Source organism: Astatotilapia calliptera, chromosome 13 (genome assembly GCF_900246225.1).
Source record: "Astatotilapia calliptera chromosome 13, fAstCal1.2, whole genome shotgun sequence".
NCBI classification, from domain to species: domain Eukaryota; kingdom Metazoa; phylum Chordata; class Actinopteri; order Cichliformes; family Cichlidae; genus Astatotilapia; species Astatotilapia calliptera.
The window spans coordinates 10,297,467-10,322,151 of NC_039314.1; the positions used below are offsets into that span (position 1 = coordinate 10,297,467).

A 24,685-nucleotide genomic window follows, 5' to 3' on the forward strand; every position below is an offset into this window, starting at 1 on the left:
CTCCCCTCTCGTGCTCCTCTCACTCATAGCTTTTCTCTTTCCGTCTCCCTCCCTCCCTCGTCTTCCTTCTCTTTCTTACCGCCATCCCTGCCAAACATACACACTCCACAGTCACGTTTCGGGTGGGGAGGGACTGTCTGCTGCAGGGTACAGTGTATGCAGCACATGGTCAGAAACGCAAGCGCGCTTGTGACTCGCACGTTTTTACTCCAGACTCCATTTATCTCCATCGCTCCCCCGCCACCCCTCCATTTATCCTCACGTTCATTCTCCCCGTCTCTCCACACCTCTTTCCCCCTCTCTCGTGGCCCGTCTGCCCATCTCCTCAGCCCGTTTTTCTTTGTCTCTCCCCCTTTCCCTTCGCCGTGTGTGACATTGATTCCAAGGTTGCTGTGCTGTTGACTGCTGCTACGCTGTTAAATATTGCAGGCAGCGTTTCAGTGGCTGCGTGCCGAGGGGAGTGGAGGCGCGGGAGCTCTGCTCAGTCGCTGCAACTGCAACTACCGCTGACAAACAGGCTGGTGAACAGACGGGTTGGACACACACACACACACACACACACACACACACACACACACACACACACACACACACACACACACACACGGCCACCTGCAAGCACACAGGTATATCCACGCATACATGTCACTCCACAGATCGACGTGCACGTGTGCCCGTGCCATATTTGCATATGTTTGTGATGGCGCTTTGTGCCAGCGGGTGCGTGGGCTGGTGATGACGCTGTTGTGGGTATCTCCGTGAAATCTTCCTGGCTTTGGAATAGCTGAAGTTAATGAATGAGCAAAGCAGTGCTGGAGTGCTCTCTGCAGACTGTGCAGTTATTCCAGATGAGCCAAAAGCCCTTTCTCAGCATGTCATCTGATCAGAAACCTAATCACTGTTTGGGCTCTACTTGGTGCTTGGCAATTGGTATTCTCATTTAGGACACACACACACACACACACACACACACACACACACACACACACACACACACACACAGAGAGAGAGAGAGAGGAGGTGCTGCAGTGCTGGCATTTACTCTCACACCTTCTCCATCCTTTATCCAGATCAACATCATTCTGTGCATTTGATTGATTGGCAGTCGCAGTCACTGATTGACAGCAAGCCTGGGTTTGAGTTTCTGTGTCTCAGTTTGGTGGTCGGATTACAGCCAGCTTCCTTTGAAGAGGCCCAACTGCTCACAGAATTATTTTTATATACGAGTTTATTTTCTGTCAGTCACAGGAAACCTTTTGACACAGGCCGTCTGTGTCAAACATGAACAACAGTGTAAAGCTTTGTAAATACTTAAAGAATCTGTGGGAAAGCCTTATTGCAGACAGACCTGGGATAATTGTGTTGCTGACTAATAATAAAATCAGGCTTTATTATCCGGACCGTTGACTTCTTTTTGCTGCCGTCTTGCTTTTGTCCAGGATTAAAAATGATGTTGGTAAATGGAGCATGTTTATCTCGGCTGTACAGAATTAGAAAGGATCTGTTTGCAGTGAAAGTATACGCACACAGATGCACAGATGCACAGATACACGTCTCCTGTGAGATATCTTTTCACTCTGTGACTATCAGTGCAGTTGAGAGAGCTTTGAAGCTCTGCTGTTGTGGTTTGGATCAGTAAGGGTCAGAGAGTGTGGGTGTATCGTAGATCTGATGTTACAACGGTTGTACACAGATTAAGCGCATCAGTACATTGTATACTTGTACACATTGTATACAATTATATGCAACCCTAAAAGTTGCACAGATCTGGGCCCCAGATGTCAGGGACAGTGCAGAAAACTGAGCATTTTTGTGGTACAGTCACAATTGGTTTATCCAGAAGTTATGAGTCCCCAGAGGTGTTTTTTTTGGTTTTGTTTTTTCCTGATGTCTCATCTTCATCTGTTCATTTGTTTTGTTGTTTTTGTTTTTTAAGAATGAGAAGAGCAGCCCGCCTGCCATTTGCCCTGGGCTGGATGATGTCCCGCCAGTAATTTGAAACATATGAACACTCAGAAGTATTTTTGTGACAAGAAAGCCGCAGTTAAATCGGTTAATTCGTCCTACTCGGGCGTGGCTCTTGTCTGCAAATGGGAGCATTTCTTGAAAATGGGAAAGCGGTCCCTGTTGTGTAACACAACACTCTCGGAAATAAACAATTAGAGAAGTAAGTGGCATTGATTAGGGCAGTTTCATATTGCTGGGTGCTGCACGCTGATCTACAGCAGCAGCAGCTGTGGCTGGGTGAAAGAAGCATGCCAGGTGAGAACAAACAGTGAAAAGGCAAAAAGTAATGAGTTTGGTCCACTTTCTCCTCCTATCTGCAGGTTTGGAGGGGCGCCCCCTCATGGCACGGCCAGAGACTGTTGTGTTCCTCTGCAGCTCCAGAGGGTAAGTATTCCCTTCCTACTGCATCGTTAACTTGACACTCTCACCAGCAAAAATCCAGATGCAGCACTCGTAGCTGTATGAGAGGTTTCCCTTCCTTTTTTTTTTTTTTTTTTTCTCAAACGAAGGAGAAAACCCCAAACAACAATGCGAGAAATTCTGCATCAATCGGAGAGTAGAGGCTCATTTGGAGTTAACAGGCAGAAGTCATTAATGTGGAATCAGTCTCGGGGTAGCATCTGCTTGTCTGTGTGAGAGGCGGGAGTGATGGAGAGTGTGAACAGAGGGTGGAAGAGAAAGGGAGCAGCACTGCAGAACAGGCTGAATTCATTTAAAAGCGTGCCTTAATAGCTGTAGGATTGTAGTAAAGATAGACACGGGGTCTTTGCGCTTTTAACAATGCTCCTGCGATGACAGGATAAACGAGGACAAAGGGAACGTGTGCGGCAGAGGGGGGCACTCGGGGCAACGTTTCAAAGTATCACTGTAATGAAGAAACGGTCTTAAAATGAAACGTCTGAACCTTTGGTGTCTTTTAAACGTGACACCTGGAAAAGAAGCCCGGCTGGCGCTGCCTGTGCCAGCTGAGCGTCCTTCATTTCTTGGTGTGGACCTGGGCAGATATCTGCTGATTCACTGCAGTGGGCCTGTGCAGGAGGCGGAGGTTTTTGGGTGCAGCAGCAACAAGGAGGCTCGGATCATATCTCCTATGGGCTTGCAGCCCCCTGCCTTGATTCATGTGTCTGTCTTTAGAGGCCACTCAGCATGATAATGGTATAAGCTGCACAGGCTCATTACAACAGTAGTTTGGTTATGGACCAATAGAGCCATATTACAGGCTTATATTAGCAGAGAGTGCCAGTGAGCCGAGCGTGGGCTCAGCTGTTTGGGACAAAAGTGATGGAAGAAAAAAGCAGGGTGTACAGATGGCACCGAAAACGCACAGAATCCTAAACTTGAACTCAGTCCCAGGTACACTAAGTGATTCCATCTTTTTCTCGGCTATGAAAAGTTAAAAAATTTCAAAGAATGAATAAACTACGGTGTTTACCTCGAGGCCTTTTAATTCAGCCTCACCACACGCGCATGATTTAGAAGTCTTTCAGGCTTTTATGTGGGAATAAGAAACATCAATAGTTGGCTTCAAAGAATCATCGGCAGTCCTGTGAGGAACAGGTTCGCAATGTTAAGGCTGTATCGATTCTCCAGAACAGATGGCCTGAATAGGGCTTATTTTGGCAAACCGCAGCGAGCAGTGTATGTCTTTTAGTAGCTATTAGTCCTGTGTTGATTACTGACAAATATTAGATGTGCTAAACCAAAAATTAGGTACTGAGAGTAATAAGAATTTTTTGACAGCAATGTGCATAGACTCAATTATTAATGCAGCTCTCAGTACAACTATTTTACTATCTTATTAAAAAAAGATTTTCATTGACATGCCGTCATTGTTGATGGTTACAACCAAGCTTGGATGCATGCATTTACAATAACTTGGAAATGATCGTTAATTGGAACCAGTTATCGAATACCATTCCTAATCACAACTTGGTCAATGCACACGTCCAGTCAAAGCATCCTGTCTGTGGGAACCCACCCCTACACTGCCTCCGAATTTGTACCAGATAATTTCAGCCAATAAATAACTGTTGATGAATTACATTGACTGCAGCGTCTTATTGGATAAGTTAAATGGAGCCAGTGTTCCAATATGGCAAGATCTGTTAACGTTTAATGAACGATCACTGAGTTTTATGTTTAGTGTTGTGATGCGCCCAGTTAGGGCTACTGTGACGCCCTGAACCACAGTCCAGTGAGCAGTTAGACAAAATGCTCTTGTTAGATAACCTTTTTTTTCCAAGGTTTCTGTGTCCATGTGTTGGACCAGTTGTTTAAGTTTTATAGCAGTGCACTTAAGTTAATTAGATACTTAGTATCAGAACTCTGACTCCATACCACTACTTTGCTGGGCAAACTGTTTAATGCCAATATATCAATCAGGCCACAGATGGTATCATCTAGATGTTTTGTAGTGAGCCATGCAAAGTAAACCAAGAATAACTAGACTCCTGCTTCTCATTAACGCTTCTTAGCCTTTCTGTAACCTCATTTTATAACCACAGTTCCAAAGGAGTTGGGACAAAGATGCAAATCTCATGAAACCATATTTTTATTCACAATACGTCATAGAAACATATCAAATGTCTTGAAAAAATTTCGAATGGGAGCAACAAAACCCATGAAAGGTAAGTAGTACTAAAAAAAACAACTGGAGGAGCATTCTTCAGCTAATTAGCAACAGGTCAGTAACATGATTGGGCATAAAAAGAGCATCTCAGAGAGGCTGAGTTTCTCAGAAGAGGTTAATGAGTCCTTAAAAGAACTGCACCTACAAATTTCAGAATAATTTTCCTCAGCGTGAAATTGCGATATCTCATCATCTGCAGTATATAATATCATGCAGAGATTCATCCTGCATTTCTGATGGTATGTGGGAGTTAGTGCTTGCGCATCTGGAAATGCACTATGAATGCTCAAAGGTATACACAGGTTTTAGAGGAGCATGTGCTCCAATCCGGGGAAGTTGTTGTTTACTTCAGCAAGATGATGCTAAACTGCACACATACTGTAAATCATTGCATTCTGTATGTACTTCCATTTTACTCAGCATCCTAATTTTTTGGGCATTGAGGTTGTGCAAGATTACTGCTTTTGTGATGTTCGACCCGTCCCTGTTTTCTTACTCGCGACCCCTACAGAGGTGACGGTGGTGTATCAGAACGGGCTGCCGGTGATCTCAGTCAGTTTGCCGTCCAGACGAGAGCGCTGTCAGTTCACCCTCAAACCTCTCAGCGACTGTGTGGGAGTTTTCCTCCAACAGCTCCAGGCAGAGGACAGAGGCATCGACCGGGTCGCCATCTACTCTATGGGTATGCTCACACACACAAGTGAACAAAACCTCATAACCTTTAGTTCCAGTACCTTTTTGTTGCGTAAGCCCTCTCTTATTTTCTCCCCGTTTCTCTTTCTCTTCAGATGGGGCGAGGGTTGCCTCCTCCACAGGAATAGACATCCTGCTGCTGGATGATTTCAAGCTCGTTATTAACGACACCACACACCTCGTGCGGCCACCGAGGAGAGGTGAGAACCGGCGAAGCCTCTGCTGTTCGTTGTTAGGCAGATTTCAATCATGGCGTGTACCGCTGCGACTGTGGGTGTGACAGGTGTTTTGGGGGTTGCAGTGATCATGGTGATAGGTGCTTTAGCATAATAAGAAGCACAACCACTGAAGCCTGAAATTCTTGTCTGAATTCTGCCTTAGGGGGCGTCACCAATAAGAGGAAGTCAGGATTTTATTGCCAGCATGTGGGAAGCCTGTTTATTTATTTGCATTTGTGTGTTTAACTTCAGAGCTGTTGCCCCACGAGGAGGCGGAAAAGTTGAACGATGTCAAGTTTCTGGTGCAGCAGCTCTATACCACGCTGCGCATCGACGAGCACCAACTTAGCAAAGAGCGTGAGCTAATTGGACGACTGGAGGACCTGAACTCACAACTCCGCCCCCTAGAGAAGGTCTAACTCTCTTAACGTGTTTTGGAGTGCTGTAATATTGAAATTTGTGCTGCTACAAGACGATTAACCTTCACCACAACATCAGGGAACTTGAAATTAAGTGACCTGCATGCTTTTATTAAATTTTTTCATGGGAGACAAGAAGCTGTTATGTAACTAGTATAGCATATCACCCCAGTCACAATTCACACGACATGGCTAATATAACTAAAATGTTGTTATTCAGTTGTTACTTGTGTACTGAAGGGAATTACTGACCTAATGGAAAATAGTTTTATGTGCTCCGCTTGTGAACGCATGTGCGGTTTCTGTATTATCTCCTGTGCAGGTGAAGGAGGAGCTGAATAAGAAGGCAGAGCGACGCACCACTTGGGTGTTGTGGGGTGGCATGGCGTATATGGCAACCCAGTTTGGTATCTTGGCCAGGCTAACCTGGTGGGAGTACTCCTGGGATATCATGGAGCCGGTCACCTACTTCATCACTTACGGCACTGCAATGGCCATGTATGCCTACTTCGTTCTAACACGTCAGGTAAGACCACAGTCTTCAAACTTGAATAAAGATGTAAAGGCCTTAGCTTTCATGTTTACACCTTGTTATCACATGATCTAAGCATCCATGTTTGAAGATTCATACTGGTGGAAAACCAGGAGAAATCTGTATACCTAATAATTCAAACCTAATAATGGTTTGAATGCTGCAAAGCAGTGGATTAAATCTGAGAACCTGTATCATGAGAGTGAAGGCATGAAGCGAATGGAGTGCCTTGGATGTGTTTCTCTTTTTTCTCGATCTATGGAAATGCCATCCAAAGACAAGCTCAAACGGATGTAATATGCATTCAGGCAGTGTTCCTGTTAAATATTTTTACATTCTGATAACCACTGAAGTCACTTATAATAGAAAAAAGTTCAGCTTTGATAGAACCTAATCAAATATGTGGATTTACTCCTTTTCCCTGCTGATTTGTTTTGTTAATTAACAATCGTGCACTGTTGCCTGACAAAAAGCATGGAAATAGAATCGATCTATTCATATTATCGTATTGAAAGCCTTTTTTCTAGTCTCCACACTTGTGTTTTGGGTGCTTTCGCTGTACCAAAAAGTGTGACTCATTGTAGGCCAGTTATGCCGAAAATCTGTTAAGAACCCACCCAGGAAATCATCACACTTGGGAAATTTAATGGATTTTTAAAAAACTTTTTAAAGCCTGGTGACATCGTCGCCCTTCAGAAATGTGTTCAGCGTTTATACAATTACCATAAATTTTTAAATCCAAGGACATGGAGCCAATTTGATGTTGGCTTTCTCACTCCTATAGAAATGAGTAGATGGAAGGTTTCTGATAAACTGGGTCCTCTTACACACAGCTCTGACTGCGTGTCTCTGTAACCTGCAGGAGTACGTTTATCCCGACGCCAGAGACAGGCAGTATCTGCTGTTCTTCCACAAGGGGGTGAAAAGGACACGCTTCGACATTGAGAAGTACAACAAGCTGAAGGATGATATCGCTGAGGTATAGTTGCTCGGTTGAAAGCTGGGTGTTTTGTAATGTAAAACCAGCGCTGCAGTCGCACTGGGGATTCACGCATTTTGCAGTTCAGCTCTCGGATTTGTTGTGCCAGTGGATACATGCGGATTTGTACCACCCCGCCACATTTTATTTATTTATTTGAATTTTCACTTCCCTCATTTTCCTCTCTCACTTTACATCCTCTTCAGGTGGAGTTAGATCTGAAGCGTCTACGGGACCCGCTCCAGCTCCAGCTCCCGATTCAGCAACTCACCGACGGCAAAAATTGATGGGAAGAGTGACCTCCCCCTCGCTCAGCTCCTGCAACCCACTTTTTTCCTCTTCTCTTCTGCTGTCCTACTCCCTCCTCCCTCTTTCCCATCCATTTCTCTTAGAGTCCCCTATCCCTGCATCCCTCCCGCACCCGATAATCCCATCCCTTTATTCTCTGACGGAGGTTTTTTTCTCCTTTTTTTTTTCCTTTTCTTTTTTGGGTTCTTCTTTTTCTTTTCCCGACTGGAACCTCGAGTCGGAATTGCAAGCAAAAACTGCTAAAAGGCGAAAAAAACAGGATGGTGAGAACATCAAGAACTGAAAACGTCTCACAGCTGATGGATGCTGGGGATGATGGAAAAGGAAGACGATGACGATAGCATTAAATTGGCCACAATGGATATGCCTCAAGTCTCCAGAGGGACAGCCGGCAGGTAACTCCAGGGATGAAACGGGAATTACTACACCTGTAGAACACTCCACGACAAGGAACACGCAGCGGGGGCAGCTGTGTGTGTGTCTGTGTGTGTTGGCAGGACTTTCAGGCTACCTTGGGACACTGACCTTGGCTGCCCTGCGGGTTACCACGGCGGCGCAGTCCTTCTATCTCTAGTGGTCAAACTGTCAACACACACGCCTCCTCTTGGACGGGGCAGGCTGCGAGGACACGTTTACAAGAAATCCCGACCGCAGTCACACCATCGGGAAGACCTTCGTTTTTCCTGTGGCCGACTCCTGCTGCCTCTCCCTCTCGGAGCCGCGCCTCCTCCAGGCGACGGACAGCTGTCACAGATTGACCTTCCTTCGTCAGGAGTCCGTCTCCACTCGCAGGATGCAGGATTGAAAACGCCTCATATCCTCTTCCTGTTTTAACGCCCTGTAGCGGCCCAGCCTGCGCAAGTATGACAGTACTACCGACAACAACATCACTGTGTGTTCTTTTATTCCAAAAAAACGAAAAAACAAAAAGAAAAAAAAATGATAAAAATATTTTGGCACTTTTTATTTTGAAAGCCATAGTATATTTGTTATGGAAAAATATGAATATATATGTATACAATCAAATAAACCAGATGACCAGAGGCTAGTTTTTTCAGTGGGGGGAGGAGCTCTCATACAACAAACCTCTTTTTTTTTTTTTCTTCTTTTTTTTGGCATCAAACAGCTCATCTTACACCCTCTATAAAGATCTCCTGCCATGAAGGAAGCCCACTAACAGTCCAACACACACTTAGTCGCATACGCACACACACAAAAAGCATCGCCCTATATGCAGTACATACATAAAGCTACCAGTTTTTATGCATTTTCATGGCAAATGCACACTGTATGTGCCACAATAACAGCATTCAAGGTGGATGTAAGGCTCGTCTGCATGGCTGCCAAGGGGATTGGGGGGAATCCAAATACAAGGGTGCTGTTTGACTTCTTTAATTATCTGAATGCAGCAATTGCTGTAGAAACGCTTAACATAACGGCAAGGTTGAAATCTTTACCGATCATTGCCTCAGACAAACTTACAAGCATGGTAATACACTTGATGAACTGGCTTCTACAAAAACTTTCTTAATAGCTAGAGGTTTTTAGTAAACTCCCTGCAGCTCAGTAACCATTGTCTTGCCATCTTGTGTTTTTTTTTCTTTCTCTTACCAAATGAACTCACAAAATAAAAGCTCAATCCAACAACAAAACAAGTGTCATGGCATTGAAGTCATAGAGGTTTTCTCATTCAGAAACAAATCCAGAGTGTTCTCCTCCCACTGCTGCTGTAATGCCCCTCCCTCCCTGCTCCCTTGATGGCAAGGCGGGGTAGACTGCATGCTGTGGTATGCCCTCAGTAGAAATCTGTGAATGTGTAGGAGCATTATTGCAATTTTGTACTTAATTGGACACCTTTCTTTTGCACATTTGCTAAAGAGTCATCCACATCAAGCTGAAGTCTTATTCAGAGGTTGTACAAGCCATATATTTATGTTGTCCATTTTTATTTAGGGGGGATGGTCATGGAATAAACCTTTGCCAGGTTCACATATAAATTTATGTTCAGGCCGAGGATTGGTGGCCTTTTCTTCCCCCCATAATCATCTCTATAGCTTCTCAAAGCCAGTTATCTTCACTTCTGCAGAGGGGAGGCACACGTGGACTTCAGCTCCAGATCATCCTGTGCCTGTGTGTGAACAGTTGGCAAAATCCTACTGATGAGATGCTTGTGTTAAAATACAGATTTTATATTAAAATGCATGATTTTAGGGTCAAATCAAAGGTTAGACCTGCAGATCTCAAGGCAGGATTTTTAGTCGAAACTGTTACCGTGTTTACCGTGTGTGTGTGTGTGTGTGTGTGTGTGTGTGTGTGTGTGTGTGTGTGTGTGTTTTACCTCCCAGGGAAAAGGTGCCTTTTGGATCATTAATTATTTAAACTTTTTTGACAATGTAGCAATTTGGTGAACGGCAACATGATACATGATAGGAAAAACTATAAGAAGAGAAAGTTAATCTGTCTTTTTTTTTTTCCCACAAAGAAGGGTTAAATTTCACTCTGTGGAAGTGGAAATCAATTTTTTGCTGTGTGTGTGTCTGTGTACATGAGTGTTTGTTTGAACCTGCATGTCTAGTGCACAGAGAGCAAAAGTGCACATCACCATATTCATGAGTCCTTTGCTCCTAATTGCCGCTTGTCAATAGCGCTAAAAATCAATTTGGCTCTCATCCCGTTTTACGGCCATCATCAGCTTTAAATTTGTCTGTCCTGAACACACACACACACACACACACACACACACACACACACACACACACACACACAGAGAGAGAGAGAAAATGGTGTTTCCTTGGAGATGTTCTGCAGAAGGTGAGTCCTCCCCTCTGCTGTTTCTACACAACAACTCCATCATCATCATCATCATCGTCACAGCCTCCTTTTTCTTTTTTCATGCCATCCACCGTTTATTGCCTTTTTTTTTTAAAACTTTTTTTTAAAACAATATATCAAATATAGGGAAACTTTATTCTAAAGAGGGTGTTGCATGAATGTATGTTTACATGGGAAATATGTTAAAAAAATAAATAAAAAAACGATGATTTATCAAAATAACTGCAAAGATAATTTAAGAACGTTGTTTGTAGAGATTCCTAGTTATAAAGGGCAGCGGGGCGGGGTTCCGTCTTTAGAATCTGCCCTGCCAAATCTGATTTAAATCCAGGCCAACCAAATGCTCAAAGCCCATCTTCACCTTGTTTACTCCCTTAAATCCCTTCCCTCAGCTCCCCAATAAATGGAAAAAAAGCCACCTATAAAAGAGGTTTTATGACCTCTCGTCTTGGAGTCCAAAGTAAAAGTGGCAGGTGCATTTTCTTAGCTTATTGGGGGCTATCTCCGGTTCGTATCCCTCCTGTTATTCTTTTTCATCAACCCCCAGCCTTTTTTCTTCTCCAAAGTCACATTATTACAATGTTTTGAATTTGTTATGTTCTGAATTTCTTGTTTTGTTTCTTTGTTGCGTGGGTGTGAGCACTTACAATAAGATTTGTTTAAAATGCCTGAAGAATGAAGCAGATTATTGGGTTGAAAATGATCTCGTACTTCATTCTGACCTCTTATTTACTTTTTCTTTTCTCCTGTTGACATGATGCTGTAATGTTGGCAAAAAAAAAAAAAAAACAAAAGGAAAAAAAAGGAAAGAAAATGTAAAATCCTGTATCATTTATGAAATATGTATAAAAGAGAAATGTAATTCAATTATCAATAAAATCCTTATCCAGTTTTTGGAACCAGTGGTCCGGTTGAAATTTGTGATTAATGTGTAACGCTGCCGATGTTTACAAGAAGCTTTCCAAGGTCTCGATGACTTCCCCAGACTTTCCTTGGCCTTCAGCCCTTCCTGCACAGGACATCCTATGAGATAGATCTGAGAATCAACACACTCTTGTTTTTATTTTTGGTGCTTTTTCAATCTTATTTTGATCATTAGAGCAGAAAAGGAATCATTTCCCTTGAATAACCCGAGAAAAGCCATGAGCCATATCGCTGTGTGGTTACACTTGGGTGCATCACTGCTTTAAGCTAAATGCTAATGACAGCAGAAAAACACTCACAGTGACCAATGTGAGTGTGAGGTCAGTTGTTGACATTTGACATATAACTTCCTGTCTGCTCACAAGTAAAATACAGCTAAGGTCATGGTCTCAATAGTTTTGCAAAACATCTTGATAAGAAAAAAAATTCATCCAAATGAATCATTAGAGCTGTCACAATTGTCTTGAGAGCAAACTAAATGTGATCTCTAATCTTCATGACCTTTCTGGTTAGTACCTAGCTGCTCATTTAGTTAAAAATCCAACAGGTCAATCTCAGCTAAAGGATCATAAATGGGATTTAGTGTCAGGAACTGGATCCGGCAGTGCAGCTTTAACAAAACTGACCAACTCACAGAGGTGTGTGGTTCCTTATCATCATCTTCTGCTTATTCGTTTTACAGTCGTAGGGAGGTTTTGAGACTATCCCAACTGTCATAGGGTAAGAGGGAGGGTACACCCTCGACGAGTCACCAATCTCCTCATCTGCATCCATGGATGGAGTTCATCCATTCATCATCAGTTACTCAGCTTGCTTCATCCATCCTACGGTGAATTTAGAATCGCCAGTTAACCTAACGTCATGCATGTCTTTGGACTGTGGGAAGAAGCCAATGTACCTTGAAAGAATTACACAAACGGGGAGAAAATTCAAACTCAACATAGAAAGCCCAGCCTGGAGTTGAGCCCCGGACCTTCTTGCTGTGAAATGACCGTGCTAACCACCATCATGTCACCCTCTTTAACGCCATAATATTAAAAATCAAGCCTAAAAGAAAGCGTTGATCCTTAAGGCAAAAGCAATCCTTTTAAGCAAAGTCATGAAGAAGTCAAACTATAGTAACTTATTCAGATTATGACTCAGTTGTCCACATATAAGCCTAAAAATCTGGCCTTTAAATAGGAAAAATTAAGAGCATTACATAAAGGAGCAAATAAGGTTTTATAATACATATAAACATATAATTTATGAAACTCCTGCACTGTTCTAAAATACAATGCTGATTCAGTCTATTTGTTCCCCAGAGACTTGCAGCCAGGAGGACTAACGACATCTTACTTACAGAGCTAAGTGTTCTGACTCATTTCTTCTAACTACCTCATGGATTAATGTCTCCACTGACTTAATTACATAATGAGACACAAAAACTGCAAGCCTCAGGTTGGCTTCTGCAGGTTTTAAATGAAAAGGGCAAAGCTGTAGATACCTCCGCTGGCGGCCTGAAAAACCTACGAGCACACGTCGACTCTACTGGATCAGTTTGTCCTCATCAAAGGTCTTGCTGCGCTAAAATTTGAGTGTGCAAACCTCGCCGTCACCATCTTGAAGTGAAAGATGCTTCAGCGCGACGCTAAGCAGTTTAATCAGATTGGTTAAACCGAGATTAGATCATCACTCGTTTTTTCAACGAGCTTTAAATCAGGAAGAAAGGAAGGACAGACGTGTCTCAAGCTCCAGTCAGAAAACATGTGTTGGATATTTTAAAGGCATGTGCAGTGTAAAAATAGTTTTCTGATGGAAACAATGGGAGGATGGTCCTGTTACTGGATTTGGGGAGCAGAAGGTCAGGGATTCAAGGTGAGAGAGGGACATGACAATTTGACAAAGATAAGAGGTGACTATTAAAAACAGACTTCCTCAAAAAGATGAATCAGAAGTGCCGCACATACACAAACACACTCAGGCTTGAGCTTGGATCTTCTAACCAACAGCGAGAAAGCAGATCATGATTTTTTTGGTAATTACCGGTCTGGCGCTGGAGATTCTTGCAGTTGCAGGTGTAGGTAAGTGGATTATGCAATTTTTTATACTTACGTCCAAAATAAGCAGGTATGTCTACTATAAAAACGTTTTTACTGTGATTAAAAGCAACGTGAAATTTAATGGTCAAGCTGCCAAAAGCATTACTGTAGTTTTTACATAAATCTAAAGAAAAGCTCAGATAAGTGCAGTTTTTGGGTACTATGTGGATTTATACACATTTAATGCTCTGGTGAGTTTTTAAGCAGATTAGCAGTGTTACTGGAAAACCAGGCACAGAGCAATAAACAATGTCGGGCTTTGGCCACACAAGAAGTTGTTAGAGTGATCAGGTCATTCTTGTTTTGTCCACATTAATAAAATATCACTAGCTGTAACCTTTAACAAAAAAAAAAGTGATATGAAAGAGAGTAAGTTTGTGCACTGTTGCTCTTCATCTTCATTTGTACAGACAAGATCAGGTCAGACATGGCTCCATATTCTCCCCAAAGCCTTATTAAGTTATTCATGCCCCATCTGGAAGATTTAATGCTCCCATTAGCATACATCCGCATGAGTCAGCTATGTCCTTTGCCCCTTCTGTGCTGTTGGAGCCGGGCACATTTGGTCAGTCGTACGTCTCTCAGAAATGGCCATTAATGCTGTCAGAAGACTCAGACTGCGGATTGATCTGTCTGCTTTTACTTGAGCAGCGTGGTGACAAGATGTACTGTCCATTAGTTGGCGGAGGCCTATATAGTCACAAAATTAGACAAATAGCACAGTCTGCACTGTACTGTATGTGTTTGCCTTCACGTCTCTGGTGAGCTTCGTTCTGTCAGGTGTCACACACAAAGCACTTCCATGATCTGTCTGCTTATTCAGCCCTGCGAATACTGTCTGTTAAACCCTTCTTTTCCTCTCATTGCCCACTCCCTCATGCTGTCACCTTTTGTTTTATGTCTGCCCCTTAATTACACTGTTAAAAAGGGCATGAAGAAGGGAAATACTATTGATCGTTTTCCTGCACTTTGTTTATTCTCCCTGTTCAGTCGCTCTCTCTTGATTCTGCTGGCAGTAGTGAAAAGAGTCACCACTGACAGAACTCATTGGCTAAAGAGGCCTTTGAGGACAGCTTGTTGGCTTTTAGTCCAATTAAGCTGTTTCCATCTATCTGGCCAATCCAAAGCTTTCATGGTAACAAATGGTCAAGTGGGCAAAGTACCTAATGGTGTTAACTTGAATTCAAATATACAATAGAGCGCGCACCAAAGCCTCTTTCTGAGCCTTTATATGCCAAACTTCTTTCTCAATGATTCATCATTTACAGTTTAAATGATTTATATTAAACACATTTATCTTACTTTTTAAGGATCTAATCATGTGGTGCTTATTTTCTCCCTTCCCACCACCCCGCCTCAGTCTTGGACCCCTGCTCTGCGTACATCAGCTTGAACGAACCGTGGAGGAACACAGACTACCACGTCAACCAGTCATCCGGCGTGCCCCTGTGTGACAGCCACGTCTCCGGTGAATGGTATCGCTTCACAGGCATGGCCGGGGATGCCATGCCCACCTTCTGCATCTCCGAGAATCACTGTGGCACACACGCCCCCATTTGGCTCAATGGCAGCCACCCAAAGCTCCATGAGGGCATCATCACCCTGCCTGTCTGCGCCAGCTTCAGCAACAACTGCTGCCAGTGGAACGCCAGCGTGGATGTGAAGGCCTGTCCTGGAGGATACTTTGTGTACCGCCTGCCAAGGCCGTCAGTCTGCTTCCATGTGTACTGTGGCCGTGAGTGAGCACGTCGGATGTGACATCTGTTGGTTCGTGAGATGCTTTTTTCAGTAGCCTGACTTTGTTGTTTTTGTGTGTTGCAAAGATTTCTACGATATTTGCGATGAGGCCGACTGCACGGGTCCCACGTGTCCGCAGTCTGACTGCCGCTGCGCCCCTGGAAATGTCCTGGGACCAGACGGACAAACATGCCTGGGTGAGACATGCAGAGAGGGAGGAAGTGGAGGAGACAGATAAGTTGTGCAACAGACAGAGATAAGCGAGGGAACACGGAAGACAGATAGGCTGGAAACGTTTCGTGGAAAACAACAAGAAAAATCAATCCAGCTGGATTTGCAGTCGGTTCACCCAACTGTTTTATTTTCTAATTAAGCTGTTCCTATGTTATTCCTCATTTACCCAACGTAATATCCAGTGGCAAGTAGGGTGACGATTGCTGCTCTATGTATTTATATCACCTATAGCACGATCATTTGTACAAGACATTCATTCACAAAGAGATTGGTATACCAAGGTATAAAGTATACAAATATGAATATATTAATATTTAAGTCTTGTCTTGTGTGTTGGTTCACTCATATCCCCAAATCGTTCAACTGGTAATCTTTCTCTTAACTATTTTCACTGTTCATTACTTATTTTTAATGAGCCTATCACAACGTCTTTAGAATATTAATATTAAAATAAAGCTTATTTTATTTTAAGGAGCAGAGCCTGATTTAAAAAAGCAACAGAAGCAATCAAACATTTTAAAATACTGATTTATGGTATACGCTCAAGGTGAGCATCTGCAGGTGTACGTGTGTGTGTTTGTGTGTGGCATACCGGGGCTTAATGATGGTTGACAGGCATGCTAGGGCAGCCTGGCCAGTTTGAAATTTACCATAATCTCATTATTCATCCATCTACCAAATCTGCCAGTCCTCACCTCAGTAATTACGTTCTCATTTCTTCATTTTGGCTCACTCTTTCTTCGCTCTTTTGCACTCTCACTTTTGTTTCACCGCACACTTTTATTTCATCCATCATTATTTCTTTACTGGGCCTCTCAGGATTATAAATGCAGGTTTAAAGTCCTTTAAAGTTGATGTATCATTCCTAAGTGGATGGCCTCAAGGTGATACACTCCACTCTACCCATCTGCTGCTCAGTTATTTAAAACGAAACTCATCTGATATTAATATCTGAACCTGTGTGTGTGTGCTCAGATGTGAACGAATGCGATCAGGGCAACGGTGGCTGTGCAGAGGTATGCGTGAACACCAAAGGCTCTTGGCGCTGTGAGTGCGGACGAGGCCGTGTGCTGGATGAGGATGGACGCACCTGTAGAGGTACAAGCAGAGGCGTGCACTTATGTGTATTTGTTGTACAGAGATGAGTAAACTGGACACACACACACACACACACACACACCTCCAAATACTCTCCTGTTCTCTGTGTTGAAGAGATAGCAGGCTGTCATGTTAACAATGGAGGCTGCAGTCATGGCTGCTCCGCTCTGCTGGACTCCTATCAGTGCCACTGTCCCAGAGGGCTGGAGCTGGGAGAGGACAAGCGCACGTGTCAAGGTGCGTGTGTGAGTGAGAAAAAAAGGTAGATATCAGTGATAGGTAATCAATCGGGCAAAAAAAGAAGCAGCCGTGAAGATAAATGTTTGGATTTATCTCATCTGATTTTTCAGCAGAGATATGAGGTGAGTGCATTTCTTCAGGTTTATTATTACTGTTGTCAGGGACGACCTATAATCATATTTGAAGAGAATAACATGATTGGCCTTTTCTAGAGAGCCTTTTTTGAGAATCAAGAAAAATTGTCTGTTGTCTGTTTGTTTTTTTTTGTTTTTTTGTCATTTATGAAAGAAGACTCCAAAGAAAAAAACATTTTTATTATGGTTTATTGAGCAGATTAAGTTTTTGATTAACAGTTCACTAGATAATAAATCAAGAAAAAAATGTTCTTTTAAGTCAGAATGCAAAAACATTCACCTGTAAACATTATTTTATTCTTGATTTATTTCTCAGTGATCAAGCACTAATGTTGTCAAAAGAGTACAAACAAAATCAAGGCTTTTGGATTTAAATCCCTTGAACAACAGTTTGCCAAAACATAAAAGGAATGATGCTGATATTCACAGTGGGGGAGCTGGAGCCAGCAATACTTTGTTTATGGAAATAAGATGTAATTGCCAAAACTGACAATTTGTTTCTTTTCCTTGCGCAACACATAAAAAACAACAGCACGGCATCACATGTTCAAAAATTTCCAGCAAGAAAGTGATAAATCAGTAGAAACTACTTAGAAAAGTTAAGCGGCCACTAGTGGTAGAATGAAGCAGTGTCTTGGGGCGGCTGTGGCTCAGGAGATAGAGCTGGTCGTCTACGTATTGGAAGGTCAGTAGTTCGATGGCTCATCCTGGCTCCTGTAGTTGCTCCTTGTTTTTCTGCTGATAGAACTCGGCAGCTTGCTTTTACTGGTTTCTGTATCATTACTTCTCGCCACAGGGCATCATACTGTGTGATGTGGCATATGTTGTTGTATAATGATCACACAACTGTGAGATCATTTTAAGCAGCTTTTTGTTGTTTTATCCATGTAATAGTTGGCGATTTCTGTTTTATAGTGTTATAAAGAATCTGTGATATCTTTGACTCCCCCCTCTGCAGTTCCTGTCCAGTGTGATTCCAGCTCTATTACAGTATCAGTTCCTAAGGACCTTGTAGGCGGCCTGGAGCTCTTTCTCTCCAACTCATCTTGTCGGGGTGTCTCCAATGGCACACACATCAACCTCAACTTCAGCCTCAAGACATGTGGCACAGTAGTTGAGGTCAGAGGAACTGGGGTGGAATTTTTGATAGAATGTGCCCTGGGTTAAATATGTAAGCCGAAGGCTTTGAAAAATGAGCAGTGCACTTTAATATGGGTTGCTCAAGCTTGTTACTAACTGAAAAACCCATTAATGTAATATAAATGTTCGCTCTCAGGTGACAGCTAATAAGATTGTAGGGACCAACCTGGTGACAGGTCTCCCAAGGAGCAGCCCAGGAAGCAGCGGGGACTTAATAGTCCGCACCGGCAAGTTGGTGCTCCCAGTTACCTGTGAGTTCCCCAGGGAATATCAGGTTTCAGACGGATACCAGGCAAGCCAGCGCAACTCAGCCCTAGAGCTGGAGGGCCACAGTGAGGGGGTCTTCACTTTCTCCTTAGAGCTTTTTAAGGATGCCCAGTTTTCAGAGGCCTACCGCACCCCACCCCAGCTCCGCCTGCATGACTCCCTCTTCTTTGGGGTTGAGCCTAAGGAGAGAGTGGATGGTCTCTCTTCCCTGGTGGAGAGCTGCTTTGCTACACCGGGGCCCAAAGCTGACCAGGCCCTCAAGTACTACCTCATCAGAGATGGGTGAGTGTAGGTTTCATGTTATTTCATTTCATATATAATGTATATATTTATGTGCCTTATTTGTTTCTTCAATTAATCACTGTCTGTTTTGCAGCCCTCTACTGGCCAAAGATATAATGCAATAATCTACTTTAAATTAAAAATTGTCTTTACATTTGCAGGCGACAGATAGACAGATAGATGTCTGAAGAAATAATCAAAACAATCAGTCTGGTGTAAATAGCCACGCAAACAGATTTTACTTTATTTATTTATCAGAAAAGACGTTTCTGCCTTGCTAACAATAGAAGTGCATTGAGTTCCAGTTATTGTAGTAAATGTCATCAGTATGAGATCCCACTGCTGTGTCTTATAAAGGTCTTCTTGGCATCAGGTGCTCAACAGTTATCCAACCGGAAATCACTCTTTCAGCTGAAAAATGTCACTCTGTCTTGTACTCTGACTAGTTCAGAAAAAATACAACACATAGTTTTGGGTAGAAAAATGGAAACAAAATTTTTAAAATGTATGAAACACGCTTTTTTCCAGCGAATGCAGTTTTCCTCTGCAGACACAATAGGTCATCACTAAATCTATATTCATGCTTGCCAACAAATGCGGCAGGCTGTCAGGACCTTGAAGCATCTAATCTCTTAATGAAGTGCCTTGTTAGAAACATTTATGGATCTCTTTTTACTGCATTAAGATGCATGTGTGACTCTAGTTTCTCTCTTTGGCTTCCTACGCAGATGTATTGCTGATGAAACAATGACACAGTACTCGTCAAAGGACCAGCTCTCTAAGCACTACCAGGTCCCCGTCTTCAAGTTCATTGGCAAGGACAACCGAGTGAGTAAAAGGAGCATGCTGGGAGCCAGCTGGCGAATGTGTGTGGACTTATGCCTGCATAGCTCTATACTGCAAAGACTGTATTAATAGACCATGTGAATTAGAAGAATCCTTTACACTGTGAAGGCAGTCTCAAAATATCAAAACAAGCTTGCTTCCTCTGTTTACAGCAAGTGTTCCTGCACTGCCAGGTGCTAGTGTGCCGGGCAGGAGACTCCCGCTGTGCTCAGCGCTGTCGGGGACGCGTCCGACGGGAGGTTCAGACGGATGAACCTCAGGAGCAGCACGCATTGAGCGCAGGCCCCATCATTATCCTGCCTTAATCATGGCAATTATACAATGCTATCAACACAAACATCAACAAAAAAGCCATGAAATTAAACAATCAGCACAGTTGCATTTAAACTGAAGTGAACACTTTATGGTTTTTCTCACTTTCTGTCATTCGTACACTATTTGAGTGGTGCTTTTCCAGATTAAACATGCGTAGAGTTTGAGATAATAAAGTCAGCGTGTCAGTGTTTGTGCACGTAATCCTTATGAGCCAAAAGCTCAGATCTTAGACTGTGCTGAACATTCAGTTTCAGACTTGTTTTGTACTCTTGTAATTTGTAAGATGTCAAAGAAAGGGATACCCAGCTCTGGCTATAAGAAAACCTCACCCACCTTCTACACCCACCTTTTTTTTTTTTTTTTTTGAGAAGAAGCCAAGCAGAAAAAAGATGGTTTAAAGAAAGAGGAGTTAAAACAGCTTGAACTGACAATTGGCACCAAGGCCAGTTGTAAGATGAATAAGGATAATTTTGAGCAGCTTTAGTAGAGTCCAAAAATAAAAATATAGAGATGGACATAAGCATGATGGAACCCCTTTAAAAAGGAATCGTCCAGTTCAGTTGATCTGGTAATCCGGAGAGTAAATAAATGTAGACATAGACACAAAGAAGCCAAGCGCACTGTATATATGTGTATACAGTATATCCTCCTTCTGCTGTTATTTATATTGTTGGAGATAACTTTTATTCTCATTAACACATCATAACAAGTTTGCGTCTGTTGGACTTGCAGCACATTAAAGTGAATGACATTTCGATTAAAAAGCGAGAAAGGCGCCACACATCACTCATAACAGCTACAACATGAGAGATGATTTTCTGGGTCACACTTTCAGGCATTTCCCAGGCTTGATTACAGCTTAGAGACTTAGTGGATTTATGGAAGTGGTTTATTTCTCACCCCATCTCCAACTTAAAAAACCCCCCACCCCATCTAAAACATCTATAAGATGCGTTCTGACTCATTTGCTTGGTGTAATCGATGAGGAGCACGCCACACATCACAGTGTGCTGGGAAAGAAATATCAGAACCCCGCGTCTGGAAATTATGCATAAGCTTCATCACTCCGACAATTAATCTGGAGTTAATCGTGTCAGTTTAGCTGCAATTAGTCTTTAATGTATTCATAAACATAACAAATAACTGGCAAATAACTTACATCAAGCATTAACATAGTAGGCATTAGATTTACATGACACTGACTTAAGGTTTGAGCAGCTTGACAAATTTAAGATAGCAGCACACAAGGAGCCTTGAGCACCACAGTAATTATCTGGTGTCTTTCTGTCTAGAGGAAATTAATCCGGTGACAGTATCCTTTCTATCTTCCCGTCACACACTTTGTTTGGAGTCATCAAGTAATTTATGGTAATGGAGTCATAGAGTCAATTGGCCTAAAATGAGGAGCATGGTGAGTGAATATGCACGAACAATTGTGAATAAATCCAAAGAAATTGTTCACTTAAATTCCTCTTTTATGTCTTTTTCAATCTCTGGCCTCTGAATCTTGAGAGGGCTCTTGTGAGGCATCTCGTCTATGAAGGAAAAAAAAAAGAAGCCTATAAATGCACGCTATGCGTGTGAAAATATGACTCTGTTAGTTGTCTTCAAAAGCACACAGATGATGTCCATAGTGTTCTGTGTCACAGTTCATCCCTCTCCTCTCCCTCGCAGACACACGCTGCCCTCTGGCTGTTCATGTAAGGTCTGCAACCAAGAGTCCAAACTGTGTTGTAGAGAGCGTCTGCCATCGATTCACAGGCTAGGAGAAAAAAATATGAGAGAGGAGGGACGCTGATTAATTTATTTTTTCTTCTTTGACAACTTGTGGCTATGCACAGGCAGGAAGAGGGGAAAGTTAAATATCTCACCTTGCACTTTCGAAACAAACCCCAGACTCTTCTTAAGGTCAGAGCAGATGCCATGCAGGCACGAGCGAAACCTGGAGTCACAGTCGTACTTGCTCGTACCGCAGTTTTCGTAGCACATGTCAAGCTGGTTGCAGCACTTTGTCATAGCAGGGATCCCTAGGTCAAGCTGTCAGAGATAGATTGTGTCAGCACAGTCTGCTCAAACCGAACATGTGGCTTTTACAGCCATTAAGGTTGTTAATGATATTGCTTTGAAAGCTGTTGGTGCTATGAACAGGCAACCTACAGCAGCATTCACCTGGAATCCCACCAGAGAGGTGCTGCAGCCGTTGGGCTCTGAGAGCTGGAAGCCAGGACGAGGTTGAGGAAGTTCTCCTGAGAAAACATGGAAGCTTCATTTAGGTCTTGAACTTGACTGCGTTAGCAAACAAATTTCATGAGTTGCTCCTGTTCATCCTCAGGTGTGTATCATTTCACAGATAAGATATACCTTCTGTTTGAGAACATGTATATGGATGATTGAGACGAGGGAAAGCTAAACTCCCACTGATAAACAGATGCATTCAGGTTTCGGTATAAGAAGCCTGAGGCCCAGGCATGTTATCTTGGATCAATAAAGAAGTACTTTAGCCCTGATCGTCGGTCCTGAGGCTCAGAGAGAGAAACTCTTGTCTAAATTAGAGGCATTTTCACTATGTCCTTCGCTACAAGTGAAAAACCTGGGTGTTATTTTTGACTCTGAGCTTGGTTTTATCCCACATATTAAACATGTGACCAAAATTGGATTTTATCATCTAAAAAATATAGCCAGAGTCCGCCCTATTCTCTCTCAGGCCAACACAGAGATGCTGATGCATGCTTTTATTACCAGTCGTATTGATTACTGTAATGCCCTGCTCTCTGGTCTTCCTAAGAAGAATATTTCAACTTTACAACTTTTACAAAACTCTGCAGCTCGTGTGCTGATGAAGACCAGAGGGCGGGCCCACATTACACCGGTTTTAGAATTGCTGCATTGGCTCCCCGTGTGTTTCAGGATCGATTTTAAAGTTCTTTTATTGGTTTTTAAATGTCTTAATGGTCATGGGCCTTCTTATCTCTCAGACCTGCTTTTACCATATGAACCCTCGCGGACCCTGAGGTCCTCTGGTACTGGCCTTTTGATTGTCCCTAAAGTCAGGACACATACTCACGGAGAGGCAGCGTTTCAGTGGTATGGTCCTCGTCTGTGGAACAGCCTGCCGGAGGAGCTCAGGGCCACAGAGAACGTACATGTTTTTAAGAACAGGCTCAAGACCCACCTTTTTAATTTAGCTTTTACTTAACGTTTATTTATTTTATGCTTATTTATTCTATCCTGTTATTTTATTATTAATTCAGGCTTTACCTAATATTTATTGATTTTATTCTTATCCATTTTTTAATCTTCTTACTCTATTTATATTTATATTTATATTGTAACCCGTTCTTATTTATTTGATCATTTTACCCTGTATATAGCCTATTGTGGCATATCTCCAGTGTTTCCTCGGAGGGGGCTCTCTGCACCGGGGCTGTGATTGACCGTGGCTGCTGGGTCTCTGGGGGTCCTCTCAGCCTGGCTGGGGGGCTCCTTTGCCTCCCTCCTGCTGTGTGCCTGGAGGCTGCGGTCTGTGACCGGCTCTTGGTGCAGACGGCTCCCTGTTATAGTGTTTCCTCACTTGGCTCATGTGAACCCAGCCCAATTTTTACTCTACATTAAGTGTGCGTGTGGGGGGGGGGGGGGGGGGGGGGGGGAAGATATGTATGTATTCACATCATTTATGTTAATGAGAGTGCGGGGAGTGAGTTGGAGGGTGGAGTGGGCTGCTTTTAACTATGTAAAGCACTTTGTGCTACATTTTTTGTATGAAAAGTGCTTTATAAATAAAGATTGATTGATTGATTGATTGATTGATTGATTGATTGATTGATTGATTGATTGATTGATTGATTGATTGATTGATAGCAGTGGAATCGGATCTAAAAGTTGAACTAACCAAAAAATATCTAGTTAAGGAAGCATATTGGAAGTGGAAAACACAGTAATCATTTGAAAATCTGCTGAGGGTCAGAAACATTTTTTGGGGGGAAGCTAAAAACAACAATGTGTAAAAACTCTTCTCAAAATCCCTTAAAGACCGGTGAACTTGAACAGAGAATTTTAAGATGGATTCTTACCATATCTTCTGCAGCGGTACTCACAAACACCATTGTGTCCACCGACCAGTTCCACCAGGGAGTCGAAGTATCCGTGCGCAGTCTGGAAATTATTTCTAATAGAGTTGAGGCCCCAGCTGCTGTCTTCTTGTTCCTGTGCTGTTTTCTGGGACTTGTTTGTCTGAACTGGTCTGATCTCATTCGCCTCTTCCCCAGAAGAAGGTTGTTCCAGGCTCTTAGCTTCTTTAGTAAAAGCTTTCAGAGCAGGGCTGTCTCCAGGAGGCCCATCACTGCCTGGCACTGATTCTTTGACTGTAGCACCTTCTGCTACCACCTGGACATCTTCTTCATGTTTGTCACCTGATTGGCTACCCTTCACACCTATTTCACGCAGCGGTTTGTCACCAAAAGCGCTGTTACCTGCGTTTGCCTCAGCTGAAGATGAATCACCTACTTCAACAGCAGTGACACCTTCTTTGGCTACGTCAACAGAGGCATCTTCGGCAGCGACAACTGACTCAGCAGCAGGGCCTCCGTCCTCCTTTGCGTCAGTCTGGTAGTAGCCTAAAGTGGCACACGTCCCTGTGGACAGGCAGAGGAGGAGCAGGACAACAGTCCGAAGCAGCATGGTGTCGAAGTGGCAACAATCCAAGCAGAAGTGAGCCGTCAGTAACAGGATGGGAAGAGCTTAGACTGTGAGGGACAAAAACACACTTTGCC

At 43.0% G+C, this 24,685-nt stretch overlaps 3 protein-coding genes across 7 annotated transcripts in view; 2 read left to right on the forward strand and 1 right to left on the reverse strand.

Annotated features, from left to right (window-relative positions):
* The window catches only part of mcu (mitochondrial calcium uniporter), a 57,177-nt gene extending 48,432 nt beyond the window's left edge, over positions 1-8,745 (forward strand). For all 4 annotated transcript variants that reach the window (XM_026189942.1, XM_026189943.1, XM_026189944.1 and 1 more), the window contains 7 exons: positions 2,328-2,391; positions 5,148-5,318; positions 5,425-5,529; positions 5,800-5,960; positions 6,289-6,492; positions 7,361-7,477; positions 7,684-8,745. In XM_026189942.1, the coding sequence (XP_026045727.1) occupies positions 2,328-2,391; positions 5,148-5,318; positions 5,425-5,529; positions 5,800-5,960; positions 6,289-6,492; positions 7,361-7,477; positions 7,684-7,764 (903 nt within the window). In that variant the 3' untranslated portion in view covers positions 7,765-8,745. The remainder of the gene's footprint in view (positions 1-2,327; positions 2,392-5,147; positions 5,319-5,424; positions 5,530-5,799; positions 5,961-6,288; positions 6,493-7,360; positions 7,478-7,683) is intronic.
* Positions 8,746-13,477: 4,732 nt separating this feature from the next.
* oit3 (oncoprotein induced transcript 3) lies at positions 13,478-20,281 on the forward strand. The gene is made up of 9 exons (XM_026189939.1): positions 13,478-13,605; positions 14,984-15,358; positions 15,447-15,557; positions 16,570-16,692; positions 16,807-16,929; positions 18,025-18,185; positions 18,343-18,755; positions 19,484-19,583; positions 19,754-20,281. Exons 1-9 carry the CDS (start codon positions 13,548-13,550, stop codon positions 19,904-19,906), a joined length of 1,617 nt encoding a protein of 538 aa, XP_026045724.1. The 5' UTR covers positions 13,478-13,547; the 3' UTR covers positions 19,907-20,281.
* Positions 20,282-21,009: 728 nt separating this feature from the next.
* Positions 21,010-24,683, reverse strand: pla2g12b (phospholipase A2, group XIIB). 2 transcript variants are annotated; one of them, XM_026189947.1, is made up of 4 exons: positions 23,987-24,683; positions 22,074-22,162; positions 21,788-21,953; positions 21,010-21,678 (listed from the first exon to the last, which is right to left on the reverse strand). In XM_026189947.1, the coding sequence occupies exons 1-4, from the start codon at positions 24,591-24,593 to the stop codon at positions 21,560-21,562; spliced, it is 981 nt and encodes a 326-aa protein (XP_026045732.1). In that variant the 5' UTR covers positions 24,594-24,683; the 3' UTR covers positions 21,010-21,559. The 2 variants fall into 2 exon arrangements, with proteins under 2 accessions (XP_026045732.1, XP_026045733.1); XM_026189948.1 differs by having other exon boundaries at positions 22,086-22,162; positions 23,987-24,681.
* Positions 24,684-24,685: the final 2 nt, after the last annotated feature.